Consider the following 19,709-nt stretch of genomic DNA (forward strand, 5'->3'; position numbering starts at 1 on the left):
ATATTTCATCAAAGATTGTTGCTGGAAGATAAGACATAACTGGGAGTTTTACGTAGTTTTTAGCTCTCAGAATGGAGCGTCTCCCCTGAGACTGTAATTTGAATGTTTGGCTTTTCGAGAAAATACGGAAATGCCTATTCTTTTCCTGACATTTAGCAAGGATGCTAATGGCAATCGGATTCTCTGGTTTGCTTGATACTACGCTTTACTACGAACGTGAGATTGGCCTTCAGATGTGTACTTCTTTGTTCTTTGTTTTTAGATTAAAGTTGTGGATCCCAAAACAAAAAACTGCACGACATTAGCAGGAACCGGAGACGCAAGTAACGTTATCACTTCCAGCTTCACCGAGTCAACTTTTAATGAACCAGGAGGCTTGTGTATTGGAGAGAATGGCCAGTTATTATATGTAGCAGACACCAATAATCATCAAATTAAAGTGATGGATTTAGAAACAGAAACGATTTCTGTGGTAAGCAATCTGAAAGTAGAAGTTGAAGAGTATCATTTCAAGAATCCTACTGAAGTGCTCACAGCACAGACAGAGACACTTGTGGTTAAACCATCTCCAGTGTTGGGGGTACAACAGGTAGATAGAGTAGCGAGCGAATGCCCAGTTCAAGAATGCCCTGTTCTTGTTAAAATAAAACTTCCATTTGTGCCGAGAGTGTTTAAGATACTGGAAATTGGAGAGAATTTGAACTTTCAGAAGAGGAAAAAAGAGGACTCCGATCTGTGTTTAAATGTCTAAAAACAAAATGTATAGAGATACATCATACCACACATATCACGTGGGGTGGGTTGTCAAGGTTTTTTTTTTTTTTTTTTTTTAAACGATTCTTAAATTAATGTGTAGTCGTTTCCTGTGGTGAGTCATTACCAAATAACCTCCCAAAGGAAACTCTAGCAGCCACATTTCTCAACACATTGAAAATAAGATTGATTAGAACTCATTTAAGTTTCTTCCAGTTTTTTAAAGATAAGGATAAAGTCTCCAAAATTTTTCAAGCTGCCTCCTGATATATCACATTTGCCTGCAAAAAAAGCAAGAGTTTTTTTTTCTAAAATTCTAGGATTTTAGATTCCTAAGATTTAAAGTGAAAATACAGACTGCCATCATAACATAAGTGTCATTTCTCCTGACACAGATCATCTTATAGTTGGCAGTGAAAATTGGAATTGGAATTATACCCCCTACATTTAAATTGGTAACGTATTACTTTAATTTCCTACCATCTGTAAACATATCAGACAATGAACTTAGTTCTGTTTCATTCGTTAGTATTGGTAACTTTTTTTGCCAGGATGAAATATGTTTCTCGGCCTATAAAATAATCATAAGGACGTCTCAGTAAGCACATTTCTAATTCAGACTAGAATGGCAATTAAGTTTCATTGATACAGAACCTCATTTTTCTACTGAAGTCCAAAATTAAGCCCTTTACAATTACTATAAAGCAGTTGTGCTTTAATTAACAGATTTCCTTATTTCCTAGCTCCCAGTCTTCAGACCTGAAAACGCTGTTGTAGATGGCCCATTCCTAGGAGAAAAACAGAAGACATTACCCAGACTACCTAAATCTGCTCCAAACATTCGACTTCCCCCAGTGGCTGCATCTCCAGGACAGACTCTGCAGTTCAAGCTAAGATTAGACCTCCCATCGGGAACAAAGTTAACCGAAGGAGTACCCAGTTGTTGGTTTCTAACAGCTGAAGGTATGAGAGTAATCTTGGAAATACTCCAGTATGAAATCATGTTTACCATTCTACCTTCCAGTAATACGGTGATATAAATCTCAGAATCGATTCTAAAGAATGAAATTGGTCTCCCCCCTGGTGGAGTATGATATTTTTAAAGACATACTACTTTAACTGAAGTAACTTGACTCGGGCTTTTTCCAGTTCCATTCTTTGTTTCACTATTATCTTTTACTTTTCCAGATAGCATCTATTAGGTGCTTTAGAGCTTTTCAGTTGCTGTTCATTTTATTTCAAAAGATTCATTAGGACTTGATTTACCAGTTACTAAGCCTGAAGCTACATTTTCTTCTTCAGAGATGCCAGAGGTAGAACTTGAGCCCAAGTACTTGCTTGCTATAAGAAAATGGATGCCAAAACCGTATCCTCAAAGTATGCCATTCAAGTAGAAGAATAAAACATTGTTGGAGGATATGTAACTGAATACAAATGAATTACTGTGATCAGCATCCAGGCGGAGCCTTTGTCCTTACTCACTAATTTGTAGTTGTTCAGGAGCACTTCCTGCTCACGTCTATTCTCAAAGTATCCCCAGTGACTGTAAATTGTGTAAAGATTTGAATGTGTATTTGAATCGCTGTGTGCTCCTCATTAATTTTTAAGAAGGAATCAGCCTGCTGCTTGCCTTATAGCAGTGCTTTCCAGCCTCACTAACCGTGGACAACAACTTGAAAGTAAAACATTAGTGGTCCAGAACGAAGTGCTGACTTCTGGTCTCTACTGACCTTCCTCTGCCCTGCTCTCCCACGCTCTTTCGCATGTTCTCAGTCTCCCATTTCCTCCCGCCTCCTCCCTCATGCCCTCTCACACACTTCTTGTGTGCCTGACCCAGACCCAGGCTCTCTGCCTCCTTACCTTGCTGCTTTCCCAGGGCAGCAACCACCCGCTGGGCATCTGAATCCAGAGAGCACAGATCTCGGTGGGCCAGCCGGGAGGAGCTGCTGGGTCAGAGTCGGGGAAGCTGGCCCTGGGGTGACTGACTGAGCCTTGGGAGACCAACCACCCCACCCCCCGCAAGGAGAGGGCTGAGCTCTGCAGGCGAGGAGGAAGATGTCCAGAGTCAGCTTTGTGGGCAGGAGGCACTCAAACTCTGGCCATCTTCGGCTGTCCGTGGATCCAGAGCAGGTCCTCCACTGTGGGCTTCACTGTCGTGCCTGCGTCTGTTGGTCTGAAAGCACTGCATCAATTGGAGATCACTGTTAATTTCATCTCTGTGTGTAATGAAAGAGCAGTGGATTGAGTTTTAAGATATGTTATTGACAAATTAACATTTTCAAGTCTCTGTGGTCAAACACAGATTAATAATAAGCCACTGGAATATAAAATACAGGTAGTATTAAAGTGAAGTAGTCTATAGGGAAAATTCCTGTTTTCTCACTTGTCCAAAATAGTGGCTCTGTTTTTATTGTACAGGGGCAAATAAGCTTTCAGACAAGAGTCCTGATAATTTAAGGTTTTTGAAAATTATTTATAGAGTACATTAATACACCTATGAATAAAGGAAGGTTTTTCTTCTTGGCCGGTTATTTAGAGACTTAAAATGCCCATTTTTCACTATGATTTATATAAAGTTGTCAGCATATGTGAAGGTTTTAAGTCCCCTCCCCCCCTGAAAAAAAAAGTCAGTATAAAAGCACCATTAGCATATTATAACTTTATAATTCCCACATGTAATGTATCTGAAAAATAATAAAGAAACCTTGTGTTTTATTTCTAGAATTGGATATTAAAATAGCACAGTTTGCTTTGATTTAAAATATAAGAAGTTCCCCACTAATCTGCCATCTAGCAAAGCCAAACCTTAAATAAAACATATTCCCCAATCCAGAAGTAAACAAAGAAGGCTGAAGCGTTTTAAAGAGAATTTTTAAATAATGATTTAAAAACTCTTCACCTAACTCTTTAGATTTTCACCTTTCACTTTCTCCTTCCTCTTACTTGACCTGTTTTTCTCAAATATGATTTTTCAATCAACAGAGAACTAGAGGCAATACACTAGAAGGGAGACTGAGCAGCCTGATATAGGCAGATGCCCAGAGTCCATTGGCTCATCTTGAAGTGAAAAGAAAGAAAGAAAGAAAGAAAGAAAGAAAGAAAGAAAGAAAGAGAAAGAAAGAAAGAAAAGCTAAAAAGTAGACACAGAATTTCATCACCACTCAGCAGGTGGTCTGGCTTTTGTACAAATGGCCCAAGTCATTGAGAAGTCATGAGGTTGTGTTCAGTGTCTTCTGTGTGACTCGGCAGGAAAGCATGTCCTGTGTTTTCCAAATGCTGGCTCTTGGTGCTGAGCCCTCTGAGCTGAACGTCCACGTCCATGTGCGCTTCCTCAGTAGGAACATATGTTCCTTCTGAGAGTAGGCGCTCACGGATGAAGAGATCTTAACAATTCTGATACTAGAAGCTTAAAGGTTGTTAGTGGCTTATTAGACTTGTGTTATAATCCACGTAGTGAAGCCTAACAAGAGTTATGTGTGAAAATGAGCTCAATAGAATCTCTTAGTATTCACATTGTTGAGCCCATCTGAATAACACACGCAGTATTTGTTTCTAAAAATTACTTGGTTTTTACCTTTGGGTATTTAATAATTCATCATTACTTAAAGGACTTGAGCATCACCACAGAGTTGTACACACATTTGTGTGCCCTCATTTATTTTGTAGTTTTCATGACGTTCCCGAACACTCTTATCTGGTAAAAATGACCTGTTTAGTTAATTTCTAGAACTTAATAGGTTTCATTTTTAATTTCAAGGATTAAGGCTCTATAGTCATATTTTCATTATTGGGTCTGATTTCAGCAGAAATTTGTAAGTTACAGTCTTCAGAGGAAGAATTTTAACAATTTGATATCAAGATCATTAGACTGGAAACATCTCATGGGGGACCATTATGTCCTTCACACAGAGCATAATGCCTCACACTTAGAGGCTTTCAGTAAATGTCTGTTGATTGAATCTAGTCTTCGTGAGGTTTGTCTGATTTCCTCCTTGATGTCTTACACAGTCTTTGTAATTTACGTGTTTATTTTCTAGGCAACGAATGGCTTCTTCGAGGACAGATACCCTCTGGAGTAATCGAGAGCATTTCCAGTCAACCAGCCATCTCACTGCAGATCCCTGGAGATTGCCTATCACTTGAAGCCATTCTATCTATCAGCGTATTTCTTTATTACTGTAGCACAGACAGCAACGCCTGTATGATGAAGGGAATTATGTTCAGTCAGCCTTTACAAATAACCAGTGCACAACCAGGGTGCATAGCTCCAGTAGAGCTCAAGTATGTATTTTAGCAAGCCAGCCAGCTACCCAGTCACCATAGCCCCTGGCCTCCACCCTCCCAGTCACTGTACCTTACGAAAAGCAGCTTTATTTCTGCCTCTGGGTACCAGGAGACCCATTGCTCAGTTCTAGCAACTGATACTAAGATAAAGCTACGCTTCATATTTACTTATCTATTATAAACAAATTCCTTCATTCTGGCTGTGTACCAGCTAAATCACTGACCATCATTTGAACCATGATTTTGTACTTTGTGCTATTTGGCACAAAACTTAAATCCACACTGTAGTCTAGACTATTATGAAGATAATTTGCAATGAATACTGATAACAGTAATGAAACCAAATATTTTAACTTTTTCTATCTTTATTAGTAGCGAGTAGCACATTTAAATATATAAATTTCACAATAACTTTAAACAGAACCTAAGATCCAGTCCACATGTTGGTATAAGGACACCTGCCATTCAGGGCCTAAGGTCTGTTTTAAGCCAAAAAAAAAAAAAAAAATCACATTACAGAAGCTTAAAGAGTATCTGGGTGGTAAATATGTTCTCTGTTCTCTATGATTCTCTCATTTGAGAGCAATTTAAAAGAATGTCTATTTTTATTATAAATTATTTGCTATTTTAACATGCCATTATTAATGCCTTATAACTATATACAGAAAAAGAGGTCTAAGGATGTACAGACTCAATTCCTGAACTTTTTCTGATTGAATACAGTCTTACCGGGTAATAAGTGAGGCCCCAGAAATACTACAACTTTCAAGGAGAAAGGGACTTCGGGACATATTACTATCTGTGATGCTATTTATGATAAAGAATAAATTGTGACAGCTGAATCTGAGTAAATAGGTATATATACGTTGTCTTAGAGGTTTAAATTTCACCTGTAAGCATTAAAGTATGCAGATTCGTTGGATTTGGGGTTTTTTGGCTCCCCTATACAGAACTTAAATTATCATTTATTGTTTTTTAAAATGTTTTTTAAACATTTTTTAAATGTTTTTTAAAAAATCACTTTTAAGCCTTCAAGGAAAGTTTTAGTGTGAAGCACTTTCATTCTATTAATATGTATATATATTTATTACTCTTTAAAATATTAGGGCTGAAACATACAGTGATTAAATGACACCGGGGAGGTTTTTAACCCCAAAAGAAATTGCCAGTAGAAGATAATGGAAAGTTTTTTTCTTATAATTTCCCTTTATAACTATTTAAAAGCCTATTCTTGTTTTTACTACAACTGGTTCAATATGTTTGTGATTTAATCAGCTTACAGGATTTTGAAAATGTCAGGTATAAACTATATTTCCACAATAAATATTTATAGGCAAGATGACATAATATGCCTTTCCCCCCTTCAGAAACAAATTTGAACTATAATCTTTGGACTACCATCATCTGCCCATTTTTCTTTTTGAAATACAATTTTGAACATATTAATAGCTTCATTTACTCAGGTTCTCTAAATCTCTGAAGGAAATGCATAGTCATGATTTGGATTTAATTTGTAATCTGCTAAAGCTATTTTTAAAGAGAAGCATAATGTAAAGTTAAAAGGAATCTTGTTTAAAGTTATTATATAATTACCTCATAAACCTTTTCTTTCCATAAAAAGCATTCAGTAATAAAGGAATGAATAACATTAATATTCTTTTATGGAAAATAGGCTGAAGTCCTGTTTTAATCTAATTTGAAATATTCTACTTCTCATTTCCATTTGGACATGATGAGAATATTTTGGGTTAATCTTTTCCTATTTAAAAAGACATAAACAATTTCACTTCCTGGGAAAGAAGTATATATGGTTTTAACCCAATTTAGAAATACCTGGTAATTAATTTTTCAATATAATATACAAACACACATATGTATTATGTATCTCTATTCCTTTTGTCTAGACAGTTTTCAGTTAGTATTAAGCTTATATTTTCTTTCAAAATAGTTCTATTGAACATTCTTAGTCACCAATATGCACTATTTCTTACATTAAAAATATTATTTATGTGGATTTAGTATGATTTTTTATGAATCCTACTAAAGCAGTATAAGTAGGTTCCTAGAATTTATGACTAACATAAACCTCTTACATAAGAGGAAGCACTCGAAAGTTTATTTTTAAAAACTTCTTGATCCTTGTCTGCCTTCTGTTTTCTATAAGGACTTGCATTTTTTTTTAGCTTTAGCTTTTCTTGTATCAATTATGTCCAGTGATAGTTTAAAAAGAGTCAGATTTTAGTATAAGTCATCTTAATCAAAGTGCCAGTAATGTGGCATCACACACACTTTGACACAATACCTGGGATCTTTGCCCTGAATTATTGTGCTGTTTTTGTCACTATTTTTCCCATCACTCTCTGGGATATTATTTCACAAGCAGTAGGACTTTTTTTTTTTTTTCTGAATTTATACTCAGGATTAATAGGATCCCTGAAAAGAACTTTGCTTATCTTAAATATGCTGCCTCAAGCAAATATTTAACCTACTCACAAGGAAAAACTTTACAGTTGAATCACCCATAAGTGTAATTCTGGCAAAGTTCAATGACTACAAAACAGTTTTCCCCCTGACTGTTCTAATTAAAACTATAGTTATAGTATTATTAGGTCTGCAGAAAGCTATAAATCTTAACACAGCCAAAAATATTTCACACGTGCTGATGAATATATATGTGTGTGTGTGTGTGTGCACACATGCACGTGTATAGACATGCACAGATACAAAGATCAAGTCAAGAACTTCTCATCTAAGTTTCTCTTATGGGCAGAATACTTTTGGTTAGTATCACCAAAATAAGTTACTCTCTGCTTGTTTGTCCATGGTTGGAAATTTTAGGAAAAAACTGAAAATAGATATCTGTAATAATTTTCTGCCTGCACAAAATTTATTATATCTGCCAATTAAAAAGACTTCAGTCTGGCCCTTGTATTTGGTATCGTGTTTAAGAACAATCATCAAAAACTAAATTCCATAGTTCACGATTGCATAAAAATATCTGGGAGGAACTATGTCAACGGTGGTTCTCCTCAATGATAAAATTATAAATATTTTAATTCAACTTGCCTATAGTTTGTTTTCAGTGAACAATGTGTTATTTTCAGGGGGGAAGAAGTTTTTTTTAAAGATTTAAAGTGAAACTGAATTTAAAGGAAAACTGAATTGGAAGCACTGATGTAACTTCTAAAATCACCTTTATTGCAAGGATCAGAACATAATTTGGAATGCTTTGATCTATTGGTTCTCTTAAGTATGTGATTTGGTAAAGACAGAAATGATTAGGACTTTTTATTCTGGTGTTTTTGTGTAATGTGTAGAGGTTAAGAGCACGTGCTTTGCAGGCTCTTGGACTCTAACCCTATAAAATGGGGCCACTCTACCTGTTTTATGGGGTCGCTATAAGGATTCAATGAAATAGTGTTTGTAAAGCTTTTAGTAATTAATGGAGCTGCTACTTATTAGCTAATGATGATAATTTATGACCATAAATATCTAGCTTGACATTTGCTTTGCAATTGCAATCCTAAAGGAAAATATTTCTCAACCATCTATTTGATATGTTAATACTCCCCATAGAGTTGGGACCCAATAAGAGAAACACAGTTTTATAATAAAGTGTATTACTATTTATAAATGATGTTAGAGTTAGAAGCCTACAGTTTTATGAACATTTTCTTAAACCCAGAACTACGACTAATTACCTTCCTTTGAGAGGGTCCACACGTACTCACCCTGCACCCATGCCTGTAATGCAGTCTGATGGTGCTCCACAAAATCTTCAAAGTGCCTTCATGCAATTTGCCTCCTTTGAGCTTCCAAGTAACCTACGAATCAGACAAATAGATGTTACCTCCATTTTAAAGATGAGAAAATGGCTCCGGAACGTCGGTGACCATATCTCAAGTTCTCAGAGTAATACGTCAGACACTGGAGCAGTGCCTGGCACAGGCTGTCGTTGGACCAGTTTCGTGGAATGGTTAAAAAGGTGAATCGTGAGTGATCTTTTATTTGAATACCGGTCTCCTGACTCCTGCCTACTTGCAGATGTAGAGTGAAGACAGCCCTCGGAATTAAGAGCACTTGCTTCTGTGAATGCTTTCTCAAGCCTGTGTGGTATTTACAGAGAGCTGAATATATTGAGTGCTCAGTATGTGCCTGGCACTTTTCTAAGTGCTTTTCATGTATTAGCTCATTTAATCTTCACAACAGCCTTCTGAGAGAGGTTCTATTTTTCCTTATTTCCCTGACGAGGAAACCGAAACAAAAGAGTTACAAGCCTTTCCACCAGTATATTCAAGATCACCCATTTAGGAAGTGGCCAGGCCTGGATGCGTCTGCTGAACTACCATGTTATACTGCCTCTCAAAAGTATTTGTTTTAGACCTACATCTTTTGAAGCTATATATAGTAAATAATAATCTAAAGAATCCAAAAAGTCCTAGTGATGATTGTTTTTGAAATTTAACTTAAATCCACTTAACCGTATTAGCTCTTTGACTTTTCATTATACACTCTTATCCTTCATGGCTTGGAACAGACTGTATACTTTTGTTTCCCAAAAGATTTTGTGTACTATTCTCTCAAATTCAGATGTCATCCAGGATTTTTCTTGGCAGATGGATGTATTAAGGAATTAAGTAGATTTTTCAGTGTTAGCTTCAACAATGCTATTTTAATTGGTCTTCAAAAGGTAATTATAAGACCTTGTCATAAAGGATAACTTAATCCTTAGAACAGGACTGTCTCACAACCTAAAAATTTTGGTCATATTTAAGAACATTTTAATAACCAAAGTGAGTTCCAGAAGCATAGTATTTGGCCAGTCTTGGTAACACACAAAGTTCTCTGCTTACTCGTGTCATAAATGGCACTGGTAGGTAAGACCTTCGCCCCCCCCCCCCCGCCCCCCACTCCAGTGACTCAAATATATGCAATTCTATTACAGTAAACCTATTCTAGCGTTAGGTACTGACAGTGTGAAGTAAAATGTTACCACTGTGACTCCGTTATCATCTAGGAACAAGATTATAAACATCTTTTCATTAAATAGTTGGCTAATTTAAATCATTAGAACTTGTTAATTGCTATAAAATCTCATTCCTGAAACCCATAAGGAAATGTAAAACTCAAAAGGTAATTACTGTGTCATACTTTAGAAGTAGAATTCACTGTTAATTGCCAAGATTTCCTCCTCTTTCTCCTGTGGCATGAACATAGTTGATTTAAATGAAGAATTCACACTACCCATAAATCTCCATTTTGTCCTGAATAATTGTTTGTTTTCCCCATGTTCTTGCAGTAGGGTAACAAAGAGTAGTATTAGAAGTTAGGGTCTTACTGATCTGTCTACATGTGTTCCGTGACCAGCAAACCTTGGCCCTTTCGCACAGCAGACCTACAGGTTCCACTGGCTACTTCTGGCTTCCGGGCAGCTGGTCTGACCACCCAGGACCTGGGCACAGTGGGCCAGGAGGCAGCACTAGGCAGCTTTTCTGATTGCTACCCCTCCATTTCCTAGTGTGCTGATTGGGTTTCATTATTTTCCAAGGTTCGAGTTGAACAGTGAAAATTCTAGATCCTGGTTGTGGGATGTTTGCCTAGTTCGAGTTCTCCGTTGTCTGGGGTGTCCCTTCTTCAAGGCATGGCACTCTCGAGTACACCCTAGGGCATTTCGTTCTGTTGAAAGCCCCAACCAAAAGGAAAGAGGCACAAGTATTTCCAACTATGCCTCCCTGCCTCTGCCGGCAACCATACGCTAAAAAACACTAAACAAGCACAAAGGGTTGCTAAACGACCATATACTCAGGCCTTTTTGTGACTGCCAGGGCATGGTGTGAATTCCTTCCTCTTCTAGCAGCAACTTACAGACCTGATGTTTTTCAGCGATACAGAGTTCGGCAAAATTTGTCAATTTTTGAAAACCTGAGACTGAGTTACATGGACAAACATAATTTATTGCCTTTGTTTTTAATACATGCGGTTACATACTTCTATTTGAAATAAAGTGAAATGAGCCCTCATAATGCTGAGAAATCGGGGGAAAAAAACAGCCTTCAGATTTAAATATGCCCAGTTTGAACAGTATTTTCATGACTCTGGTGTGCTGTGCTCATAAATATCTGCTAAAACATAGAGGGCAAAACAGTAGTTGATAAACTATGGTAATGAAGGGTAAAAATAGACCTGTTCCTTTCTCAAAATGTAGAAGGACTCTGCCATGTAACAATCTTCTATTGTTAGAATCTGTGGTCATTATTCTTAATGCCACCAGAATTACAATCATTCTGTGGGTATGTACAGGATGGGCTGCCTGCCCTGCTCATTATGCTGTTCAAAACCAACAAGTTTTTGCTCATATAGAATTGAAATGTGTTGTTTCACGCACGTCTCAGATACTTGTCATCCCGATTTACCTGTAGAATACATACTACCATTTCCTCTCCACACCTTAGGCTTCCCTCTCTTTAAAAACAATGGTAGTTTCTATAGAGGTTTCAGCGAGGAGCTATGGCTCTACAGCAGAAAGGTTTTGGTGTGGCAAATTCTTTTTTTCTAGAATTCCTAATAATATCTCAGTTTCCAGAGCAGAACCGTACCCCCATGTGCTTTTAAGATTAATTTCTCTCTAGTCTGCAATATACCTTCCTAATTATATTCTACATAGGTTAATTTTTTTTTTTTAAAGTTTGAAATTCTCACTGTCAGGGGTGCATTGAGAACCAGTTTCGACATACTTACATTGCTTTAATTACTTTACATGTGGTTTGTGGACAGAGTTTGCTGTGTGCTTGAGATATGTATGTATAAAACAGATTTCCGAATTGTAACATCTCATAACTTTGTCATATTTTAGAGACTCAGACTCTCCCATCTTTTGTGTGGATAAAGTTGTGTTTTTATTTTTGAAAATACAGTTGGTCTGCTGTGCTGACTTCATATCTGTCATTCCAAAGGTTTATTTTTTTCTCCAAAGATTAAAAAATGCAATGAAAATCTAATTTAGAACATCACATACTGATATTTCCATCCATACTCTAACTCTAAAAATGTTTGTGGTCTGCTTTTTTGTTTCATGTAGACAGAGTAATATATTTTTATATAACATTGTATTTCTACACCGATCTTGACTATTTTCAGTGATGCTTTCCGGTGCACGTGTTAACAGAAGATCATTTGGAACAACTGTGCGCACCGGCCCTCATTACCGACTCAAAAGATGTGTAATACGTGTGGTTATAAAAGCAAGAATGTATGTATACTCTGTACTGAAACCTAATGCCTCTTTTCTAAAACTTTGCACATTTTGTTCATGAAATAGATTAAATATTTTCTCTCTAAAGCCACGTTTCTGTTTTTAATATGCTTTCTGTTTTAAGTATATCATGAGATAATTTTACTGCTTAAAAACCTGTAAATCGTGGTTTATTATTTGAACTTTTGGGGAAATGAGCATAGGACTTAATATTTAAAAAAAAACTGCAAGCAAATAAAATAAAATCATGAAATCATAACTCCATTAATTAAAAATCGTAAATTCAAAAATACATTTAGAGAAGGTGATCAATTTAGTAAATGGTCTTGGGAACATTTGAAAAGAAAAAACATCTCTACTTAACACTATATACAGAATTTTAAAGGAATTAGTGGCAACATAAAAATTGAAAATACAAAATTCCAGAAAAAATGAAAAAATATAGTGTCAGGGGTAGGGATGGTATTTCTAAGTAGGACCTAAAACCCAAAAGCAATAATGGGAAAGATTGATACGTAGGACTACACAAAAATTTTAAGCATCTGTATAATGAGAACAGAAATGAAAAGTTACAATGAAAAACAAAGTACTGCAAAACAAAATTGGACATAAGATTAATCATTATAATATGTGAGGAGCTCCTATGAACTAATAAGAGAAAGTTACCCCAGTTGGGAAACAGGCAAAGAATGCGAGCACACGGTTCATAAAGAGCACTAGAAGGATGCCGACTCCCCTAAATCAAATGCAAATCCATCCATTGGACCATTTACTGAGCACCTCTGATCCTGTACTCTAGAACCAGTGATGAACAAATTAGACAAGATCCTTGCTCTAGAGCTTGCATTGTAGTTGAAAAGAGAGAAGAATGAATAAAAAACCCAAAAGGGTAATTTCTAAAACAAGGTAAATAAGAGTAAAGGCCTCACGCTGAACTTGAAAGTAGCCAATCACACATCCACCTGCAGAAAGTGCAGAAGCCACGGAGGCCACTTTTTCCCAAAGTGGTTCTCATGGCAGAGTTTGTGAGAGCCACTGATCCCACATTCCCCCCCACACTGAATTGACAGACTTGAACTCTGTCCACACAAATGTCAGATGATATTTCAATGCCTGTTTGTATCTCTTGCCCATTTTTCTGTTTCCTATGTGCTTACTGTCATGCAAACATTCTTCCTCCAGTCTTGATAGTGCATGATTGCAAATACTTTCCCCAAGTAACTTACCTTTTCATTTTCACTAAGGTGTCTTTTGCTGGGGGGAAAAAAAGTTTATAAATTTAACATAGTCGATATTTTTTGTGTCCCATTAAAAACATATTTTCCTATTCTAAGCAATAAATGATAATGTGCTTACTTTCTACTAAGACTTGTAAAGTTTTTAGGTCTTGAGTTTTGTGTATCTTTTTTAAGTTTATTTATTTTGAGAGAGGGAGAGGGAGGGGCAGAGAGAAAGGGAGAGAGAATCCCAAGCAAGCTCCACGCTGTCAGCACAGAGCCCAACATGGGGCTCGAACCCACCAACCCGTAAGATCATGACCTGAGCCAAAATCAAGAGTCAGATGCTCAGCCAACTAAGCCACCCAGGTGCCCCAAGTTTTGTGCATTTTTTAACATTTAAGTCTTTAATTCCTCTGGAGTTTATCTTTGTGTATGTATGGAATAGGAACCCAGTAGTGGTGATTTATGTATGAATAAACATGTTTTCTACTTTCATTGCAAAACATTCTCTCACTGACATGACATGCCTCCTATGCCATGTGTCAAAGCTCCGTACATGCACGAGTCTGTTTCTGGGTGTTAGCGCCCCTAGGTATTTACACGAGAGTGCTGTAGGCCAGGCAGGATGCGTGTGCTGGAGAGTTCATAGCACCTGTGTTCAGCCAAACTTAGAAACAACCATCGTCAGAAGAGTCCATCAAAGTCAGGTAGGGGGTGGGGGAGAGAGTCCCCAAAGATTCCACTCAACATGATGACTTTCCTATAAAAGTTTAAACAACAAAACATACTTTAGGTATATACATATAGAGAAGATAAAATTATTTTAAAAAGAAAAACTCGGAAATGATAGCTACCAGATTAAGAATAGTGGTTAACCTTGGACACAAGGAAGCAGAGAGAGGAGATGAAGGTGACCGTGAGACATGAGTCCAGCTTGTGGGTTGGACAGCGGTTTCAGGACTTTTTACTGGGAGTGTTAAGAACCAAGGATTATAGTGAATATATGCAATTTAATGCACCTGCATGTCATTATAAACACAGGGCGATGAGGCGCAAACTTGCTGCCCCGAACCGGGACCAGAAGGATGGGCATCAAGTCAGAGGCTACGCAGCAGGCACATTTTGAACATGAGTTGCAATTATTTAGGGTTCGAATAGAAGCCATTATGAGCCTTTAAATAGGGAAATCCTGAATCTATTTTAAAAGATCCCTCTGGCTACTAAGTGAAAGATGGATTATGAGGAAGGGGGCAGGGAGAGGGGAAGCAGTTAGGAAGCTATTCTTTTACTGGTCCCAGCAGGAAAAAGCTAATTATGAATTGGGCGAGTATGGGAGAAGTAGATAAATCGGAGACATTCTGGAGGTGAAACCAAGAGGATTTGCCGATACATTTGACTCTGCATAGTAATGCAAGACCACAGAGATGACCAGGCAGTCTGGAACCACGCAAAGAAATCCTAACAGTCAATGGGAGAAGACAGGACTGTTTCATGAGCTTTAAAAATGTTGGTTAAAATATTAAAAACTCTTGGGGCGCCTGGGTGGCTCAGTCGGTTAAGCGTCCGACTTCGGCTCAGGTCACGATCTCGCGGTCCGTGAGTTCGAGCCCCGCGTCGGGCTCTGGGCTGATGGCTCAGAGCCTGGAGCCTGCTTCCGATTCTGTGTCTCCCTCTCTCTCTGACCCTCCCCCATTCATGCTCTGTCTCTGTCTCAAAAATAAATAAACTTAAAAAAAAAATTAAAAAAAAAAATTAAAAACTCTTAGTGCCAATTGCGAAAGTATGAGGAAAATGAAAAAAATAATAAAGCTAAAACTTAGCACACTGTCATTTAAAACATCACAAATGTTGATGATACACAGCAAGTATTTTTCTTGAAGGCAGATTGTCATACGACTTTCCAAGTTTGAATCAGCTACCGACATTTTTATCCATGCTTTCAATGCTGTGCTCTATGTCCTACAGTTTCTTTAATGCGAAGCTTTTTTCCATCAGCACTGCCTCTGGGACACCATCATCCCTCTCATCAAAGCCACTTTCCTCATGCGGGTCAAGGTCACCCTCACTCAGTTTCCCTGGATGCCGGTCAAGTCTATCGAACAGCGACAGCGTTCCCAAGGCCAGCTGTTGCCTGTGTGGCTCCATCTACATTCAGCTCAAATGTCACTTCGGTGTGTTCACGTTTTTTTTCTTTGCTGTACTTTCTGTCTTTCCCTCTTTGGCTCATCCGTGTTTCTAAAATGTCACGTGGCTTTACCACCAGGAAACGAGAAGTCACCACAGTTACGCGCTCTGCTGTCTGTGCATGAACGGAATACCACGCACATGTGACCAGTCACCAGACTTTGGAAGAAGCGACATTGTTGGTCACGGATCGTGGGACACATCTGCCATTATGCAGTGATTTATGGACTGAGGGGCTAACAGTGAAGTTTATACATAGGTCATTACAGTCAATATTCTGTGCAGCTGAAATGGGAACCGTGTCCTTGAGGGAGTGGTTGTTGCTTAAAGTGTTGTAACAAACTGGGCGTGTCACAATTGTTTGGAGCAAGAACTTCGGCGGAATAGAGAAATGGAAGGATATAACAAAGCCTAATAACCACACAGAGCTGAACATAGGGGATAGGGAGGGACTAGCGTTTATTTACCCGATGGAGGTTTGTCTTGTCTGAAATGTTACGAATTCGCGTCACAGCTGTTGAGAGCAAACTAAAGTGGGGAAAAGATGACTTCTGTTCCCTCCAATCACACTGCTCGTCTTGTGTCATCCCTGGAAGAGGTAACCAGAAGGGTAACAGGAGAGGCAGGAATGGATAGATAAACGTTTGTGGAGGGGAAAGAAAGCCTACACTGGTTATCTTAGAATATGTGCAGAGAAGTCACGTAAATGAGAGTCAATCTGTCACACGATACACTATCGTGTCTAAAACACACCGCCTTTGTGCCAGCTGACCTGACGCTGTCACCTGGTCACGGAACGAACACGAGCCAAGCTACTTCTTCTCCACTGACACTCAGTTTCCTCATCTGTTAAACTAGATATTATTACCTCACGGAATTATTTTACAACGTTAGAAGAGCACTTAGCCCAGTGACTGACAACTAATAAATACTCCAAACCCTGAGTCATTTGTGCTAACGGAGAGCGCGGCTTCTCTGCCCGTGAATGTCTTCAAATAGAGATGAGAAGGCAGTGGACGCGTTTATCCCAAGTATTTATCCTAGCAGGTGGGCAATGCAAGCCAATGACCTCAGGTTCGGAGCTATTCTAAGATTCTGCAATTTACAATGTATTTGGAAAAGCCTCCTTGTTTCGCTTTACTTCAAAATAACAACAATTTCTTATTTACACCCTGGGACTTCGTATTCATTTTTTAGAGTGAAATGCATACCTATAAGCCAACTCAAGTTTCAGTACATTTGAAGATACACAGATTTTTTAATAGGACTGAGAGAAGCGTTTAAAACATTTTCACCTAACCAAAGGCAACCTTGTTCGTGTACATAATGTTCTGGTAACTCCATTCTCTAGCTAATTCCATTGTTTTTTTCAACTCCTAACTGGGTTAGAAACTTGGGACTTAAAAGAATCCCGAGGCGGGGAAAATTGGCTATTCACCCCCTCCCTTTGTTTTTAACGAATATACCACAAAAATATTTGAAATATTCTTTATGTACATAAAACCTGATTTAGGATATAAAAAAAAATTTTTTAATGTTTATTTTTGAGAGAGAGAGTGAGAGAGCACAAGCGGGGGAGGGGCAGAGAGAAGGAGACACAGAATCAGAAGCAGGCTCCAGGCTCTGAGCTGTCAGGACAGAGCCCAGTGTGGGGCCTGAACCCACGAACCGTGAGATCATGACCCGAGCTGAAGTTGGACACCTAACCAACTGAGCCACCCAGGTGCCCCTCAACTCAGTTTTTAAACCATCAGGTTTTAGTGAAACTAAGATGAGAACCCAATTTTTTCACAGGAATGCACACTGTACTTCATTTTCCTATTCGCCAAAGCACTTGAAGTGACCTCCTTCATGTTCCGATAGGGTTCAGCTTCAAAACATCTCTATAACCTTTAAACCTCGCTTGTGCCTTAGGACTCCATAACGCTCATTAATTGGGGGAAATTTTTCTCATCTTAGTCTCTCTAAAACCTGATGATTTAAAAACTGATTTGAAGCAATCCTGTTGATTTATTTTGAGGGGGCCTATACCCCCTCTTGAAAAACAATCAGCAGCACTGACACACCACTGGATGCTCAAAAAGCAATTTTCACATTGCAAAAGCTGGAAAATGTATTTGCCTGTCATTTAAGTTATTCACATTCCTTGACATGGATCTATCTAGATCTAGATATAGTTTAGCTATAATCACTATGAATATGTCACAATCTACATATATATATACATATACACACATATATATACATATACACACATATATACACACATATACGTGTGTGTGTGTGTATATATGTATATATATACATATATATACATAAAATTGTGGCTTACATATGTATCATTTGTGGGTGTGTACATTTGTAGTTTCCCCTGTTTGACCCAAAACTCAAGTTCTAGTCAAGCTTAGAGCACAACTTTAGTAAGTTTAATTAAACTTTGCCAATCACAATTTCAGTCTATGCCCAGCATATTTTAATTGCATTTCGTCGCCAAGAGAAACCGATAGACATCATCACTGTGTCTGTTGTTTCTTCTTCCTCTCATCGAAGAAAACACTGAACTGCCCTTAGCAGAGTGGGAAGGCCAAGTTCTGCAATCCTGCCAACACAAGAGAGTACTCACTTCCCCTAATATTGTTAAGGGTTTAATTTGAAAATCCTCCTCTCGTTAAATAACAGTTACCTCTTTAAACTGACTTTGTTCTATATTAGGCATTTCTTTGGAAATGTCCCCACAACCAAGTCCCTTATTAGAACAAGAAAGATAAGGAGGGTAAATATTTGAAGTGTAGTTTTTATCTCCCCATCCCGGAGAGGGAAAAAACAATAGGTCACCCATGTTCAGGAAGCTGGCATGACCTAAGCACCCAAGCATTGCCAGGGATCTAATGAGGCTGTTTACCCTGTGCCGCGGTCTTCAGGCAGCAACACAGCTAAGTTAGCCTCGCAGAAAAGCAAGTAGGAAAGACAGCTGCTTTTATTTGTTTAACTTTCTGGCGGAAGAACAAAATAATTATCTGTGTGGCCCAGAACCTAATAAGGTTCTGGCTTACTTGCGCTTCGCTATTACAAATGCTGAGATATTCTTGGGTGCTTTGCCGCGGTTCCGAGTGGTAGGCGAAAGGTACCGCGCTGACCTTAGTTTGATAATTTGTGTTAATAAAATGCCTCGGTCAGATTTTATCATCATGAAGGAGGTGATAGAGAAGCTGCATTTGTCGTCACTCATGAGATCTAAAAATAAGGGTCTAGGCCGGTTTTAAAATGCAATTCTGCAACCTTCATGGGTAGTACATTCTATTATTTAAGAACCTTGCAAAGTGACGGTTCCTTGTGTCTAAGTACCTTGCCCTGCATTATAAGCCTTCCACTTGTTTGGTGCTCCGTGAACATGCATCCTAGTTCTTCATAACCTGAACCTTCTCTTTCCAAAGTTAATCATTTCATATTTTAACGCTGTCTTCAGTTCAATCCTAATTCCCCACGTATATGTCTCCTAGGTTCTCTTCCTCAGCCCTCCGTTTTCTGTCAGCCCTGCCTGAGCCGTTCCACAAACTACCTGAAGCTATAAAGCCAGGAATTAAGCAATGCTTTCTGTGAAAAGGATAGCGAGTAGGGGAGATAAGGCATACTTCCAGAATGTCCCACAAGGAGTTCTGCGGACCCTCTCTCCATTGAACAGCTGGTGAAAATTCTTTATAAAGATCCTAAAATCTAAAATCTAAACCGTCTAAAATCTCTGTAAACTGTTCCAAGGGCATACAGCAAATGAAGAAACATTTATTCAAAAAAGTCTACCAAATTTAGGTTAAAAGCTGGAGAATCTGTGGCATTGGAGCCATGACCCACTCTCTCACTCCCCCGACCCCAGATCGGTATGACAGAAGCTCCACTCCAGTGAGTGTGGCCAGGAAGGTCAGACTCTTCGTCCCCTGGTCCATAGGAGAGGGCTGCAGCTGTTCCCCAGGAAGGCAGGCTGCCAACATTCTCATCCCCCCAACCTGGGTGCTGAAAAC

At 38.4% G+C, this 19,709-nt stretch overlaps 1 protein-coding gene and 1 long non-coding RNA gene across 2 annotated transcripts in view; one reads left to right on the plus strand and one right to left on the minus strand.

The window, feature by feature from the left end:
* The window catches only part of NHLRC2 (NHL repeat containing 2), a 52,421-nt gene extending 47,006 nt beyond the window's left edge, over nt 1-5,415 (plus strand). Inside the window, exons 9-11 of the mRNA XM_049645810.1 lie at nt 263-472; nt 1,497-1,716; nt 4,791-5,415. Of these exons, the coding sequence (XP_049501767.1) occupies nt 263-472; nt 1,497-1,716; nt 4,791-5,047 (687 nt within the window). The 3' untranslated portion in view covers nt 5,048-5,415. The remainder of the gene's footprint in view (nt 1-262; nt 473-1,496; nt 1,717-4,790) is intronic.
* The window catches only part of LOC125932991 (uncharacterized), a 48,017-nt gene continuing 28,632 nt past the window's right edge, over nt 325-19,709 (minus strand). The window contains exons 4-6 of the long non-coding RNA XR_007460824.1: nt 8,769-8,861; nt 2,614-2,969; nt 325-1,541 (exon numbers count right to left, since the gene is read on the minus strand). This is a non-coding gene — a long non-coding RNA (uncharacterized LOC125932991). The remainder of the gene's footprint in view (nt 1,542-2,613; nt 2,970-8,768; nt 8,862-19,709) is intronic.

This window comes from Panthera uncia, chromosome D2 (assembly GCF_023721935.1).
Source record: "Panthera uncia isolate 11264 chromosome D2, Puncia_PCG_1.0, whole genome shotgun sequence".
Taxonomy (NCBI): domain Eukaryota; kingdom Metazoa; phylum Chordata; class Mammalia; order Carnivora; family Felidae; genus Panthera; species Panthera uncia.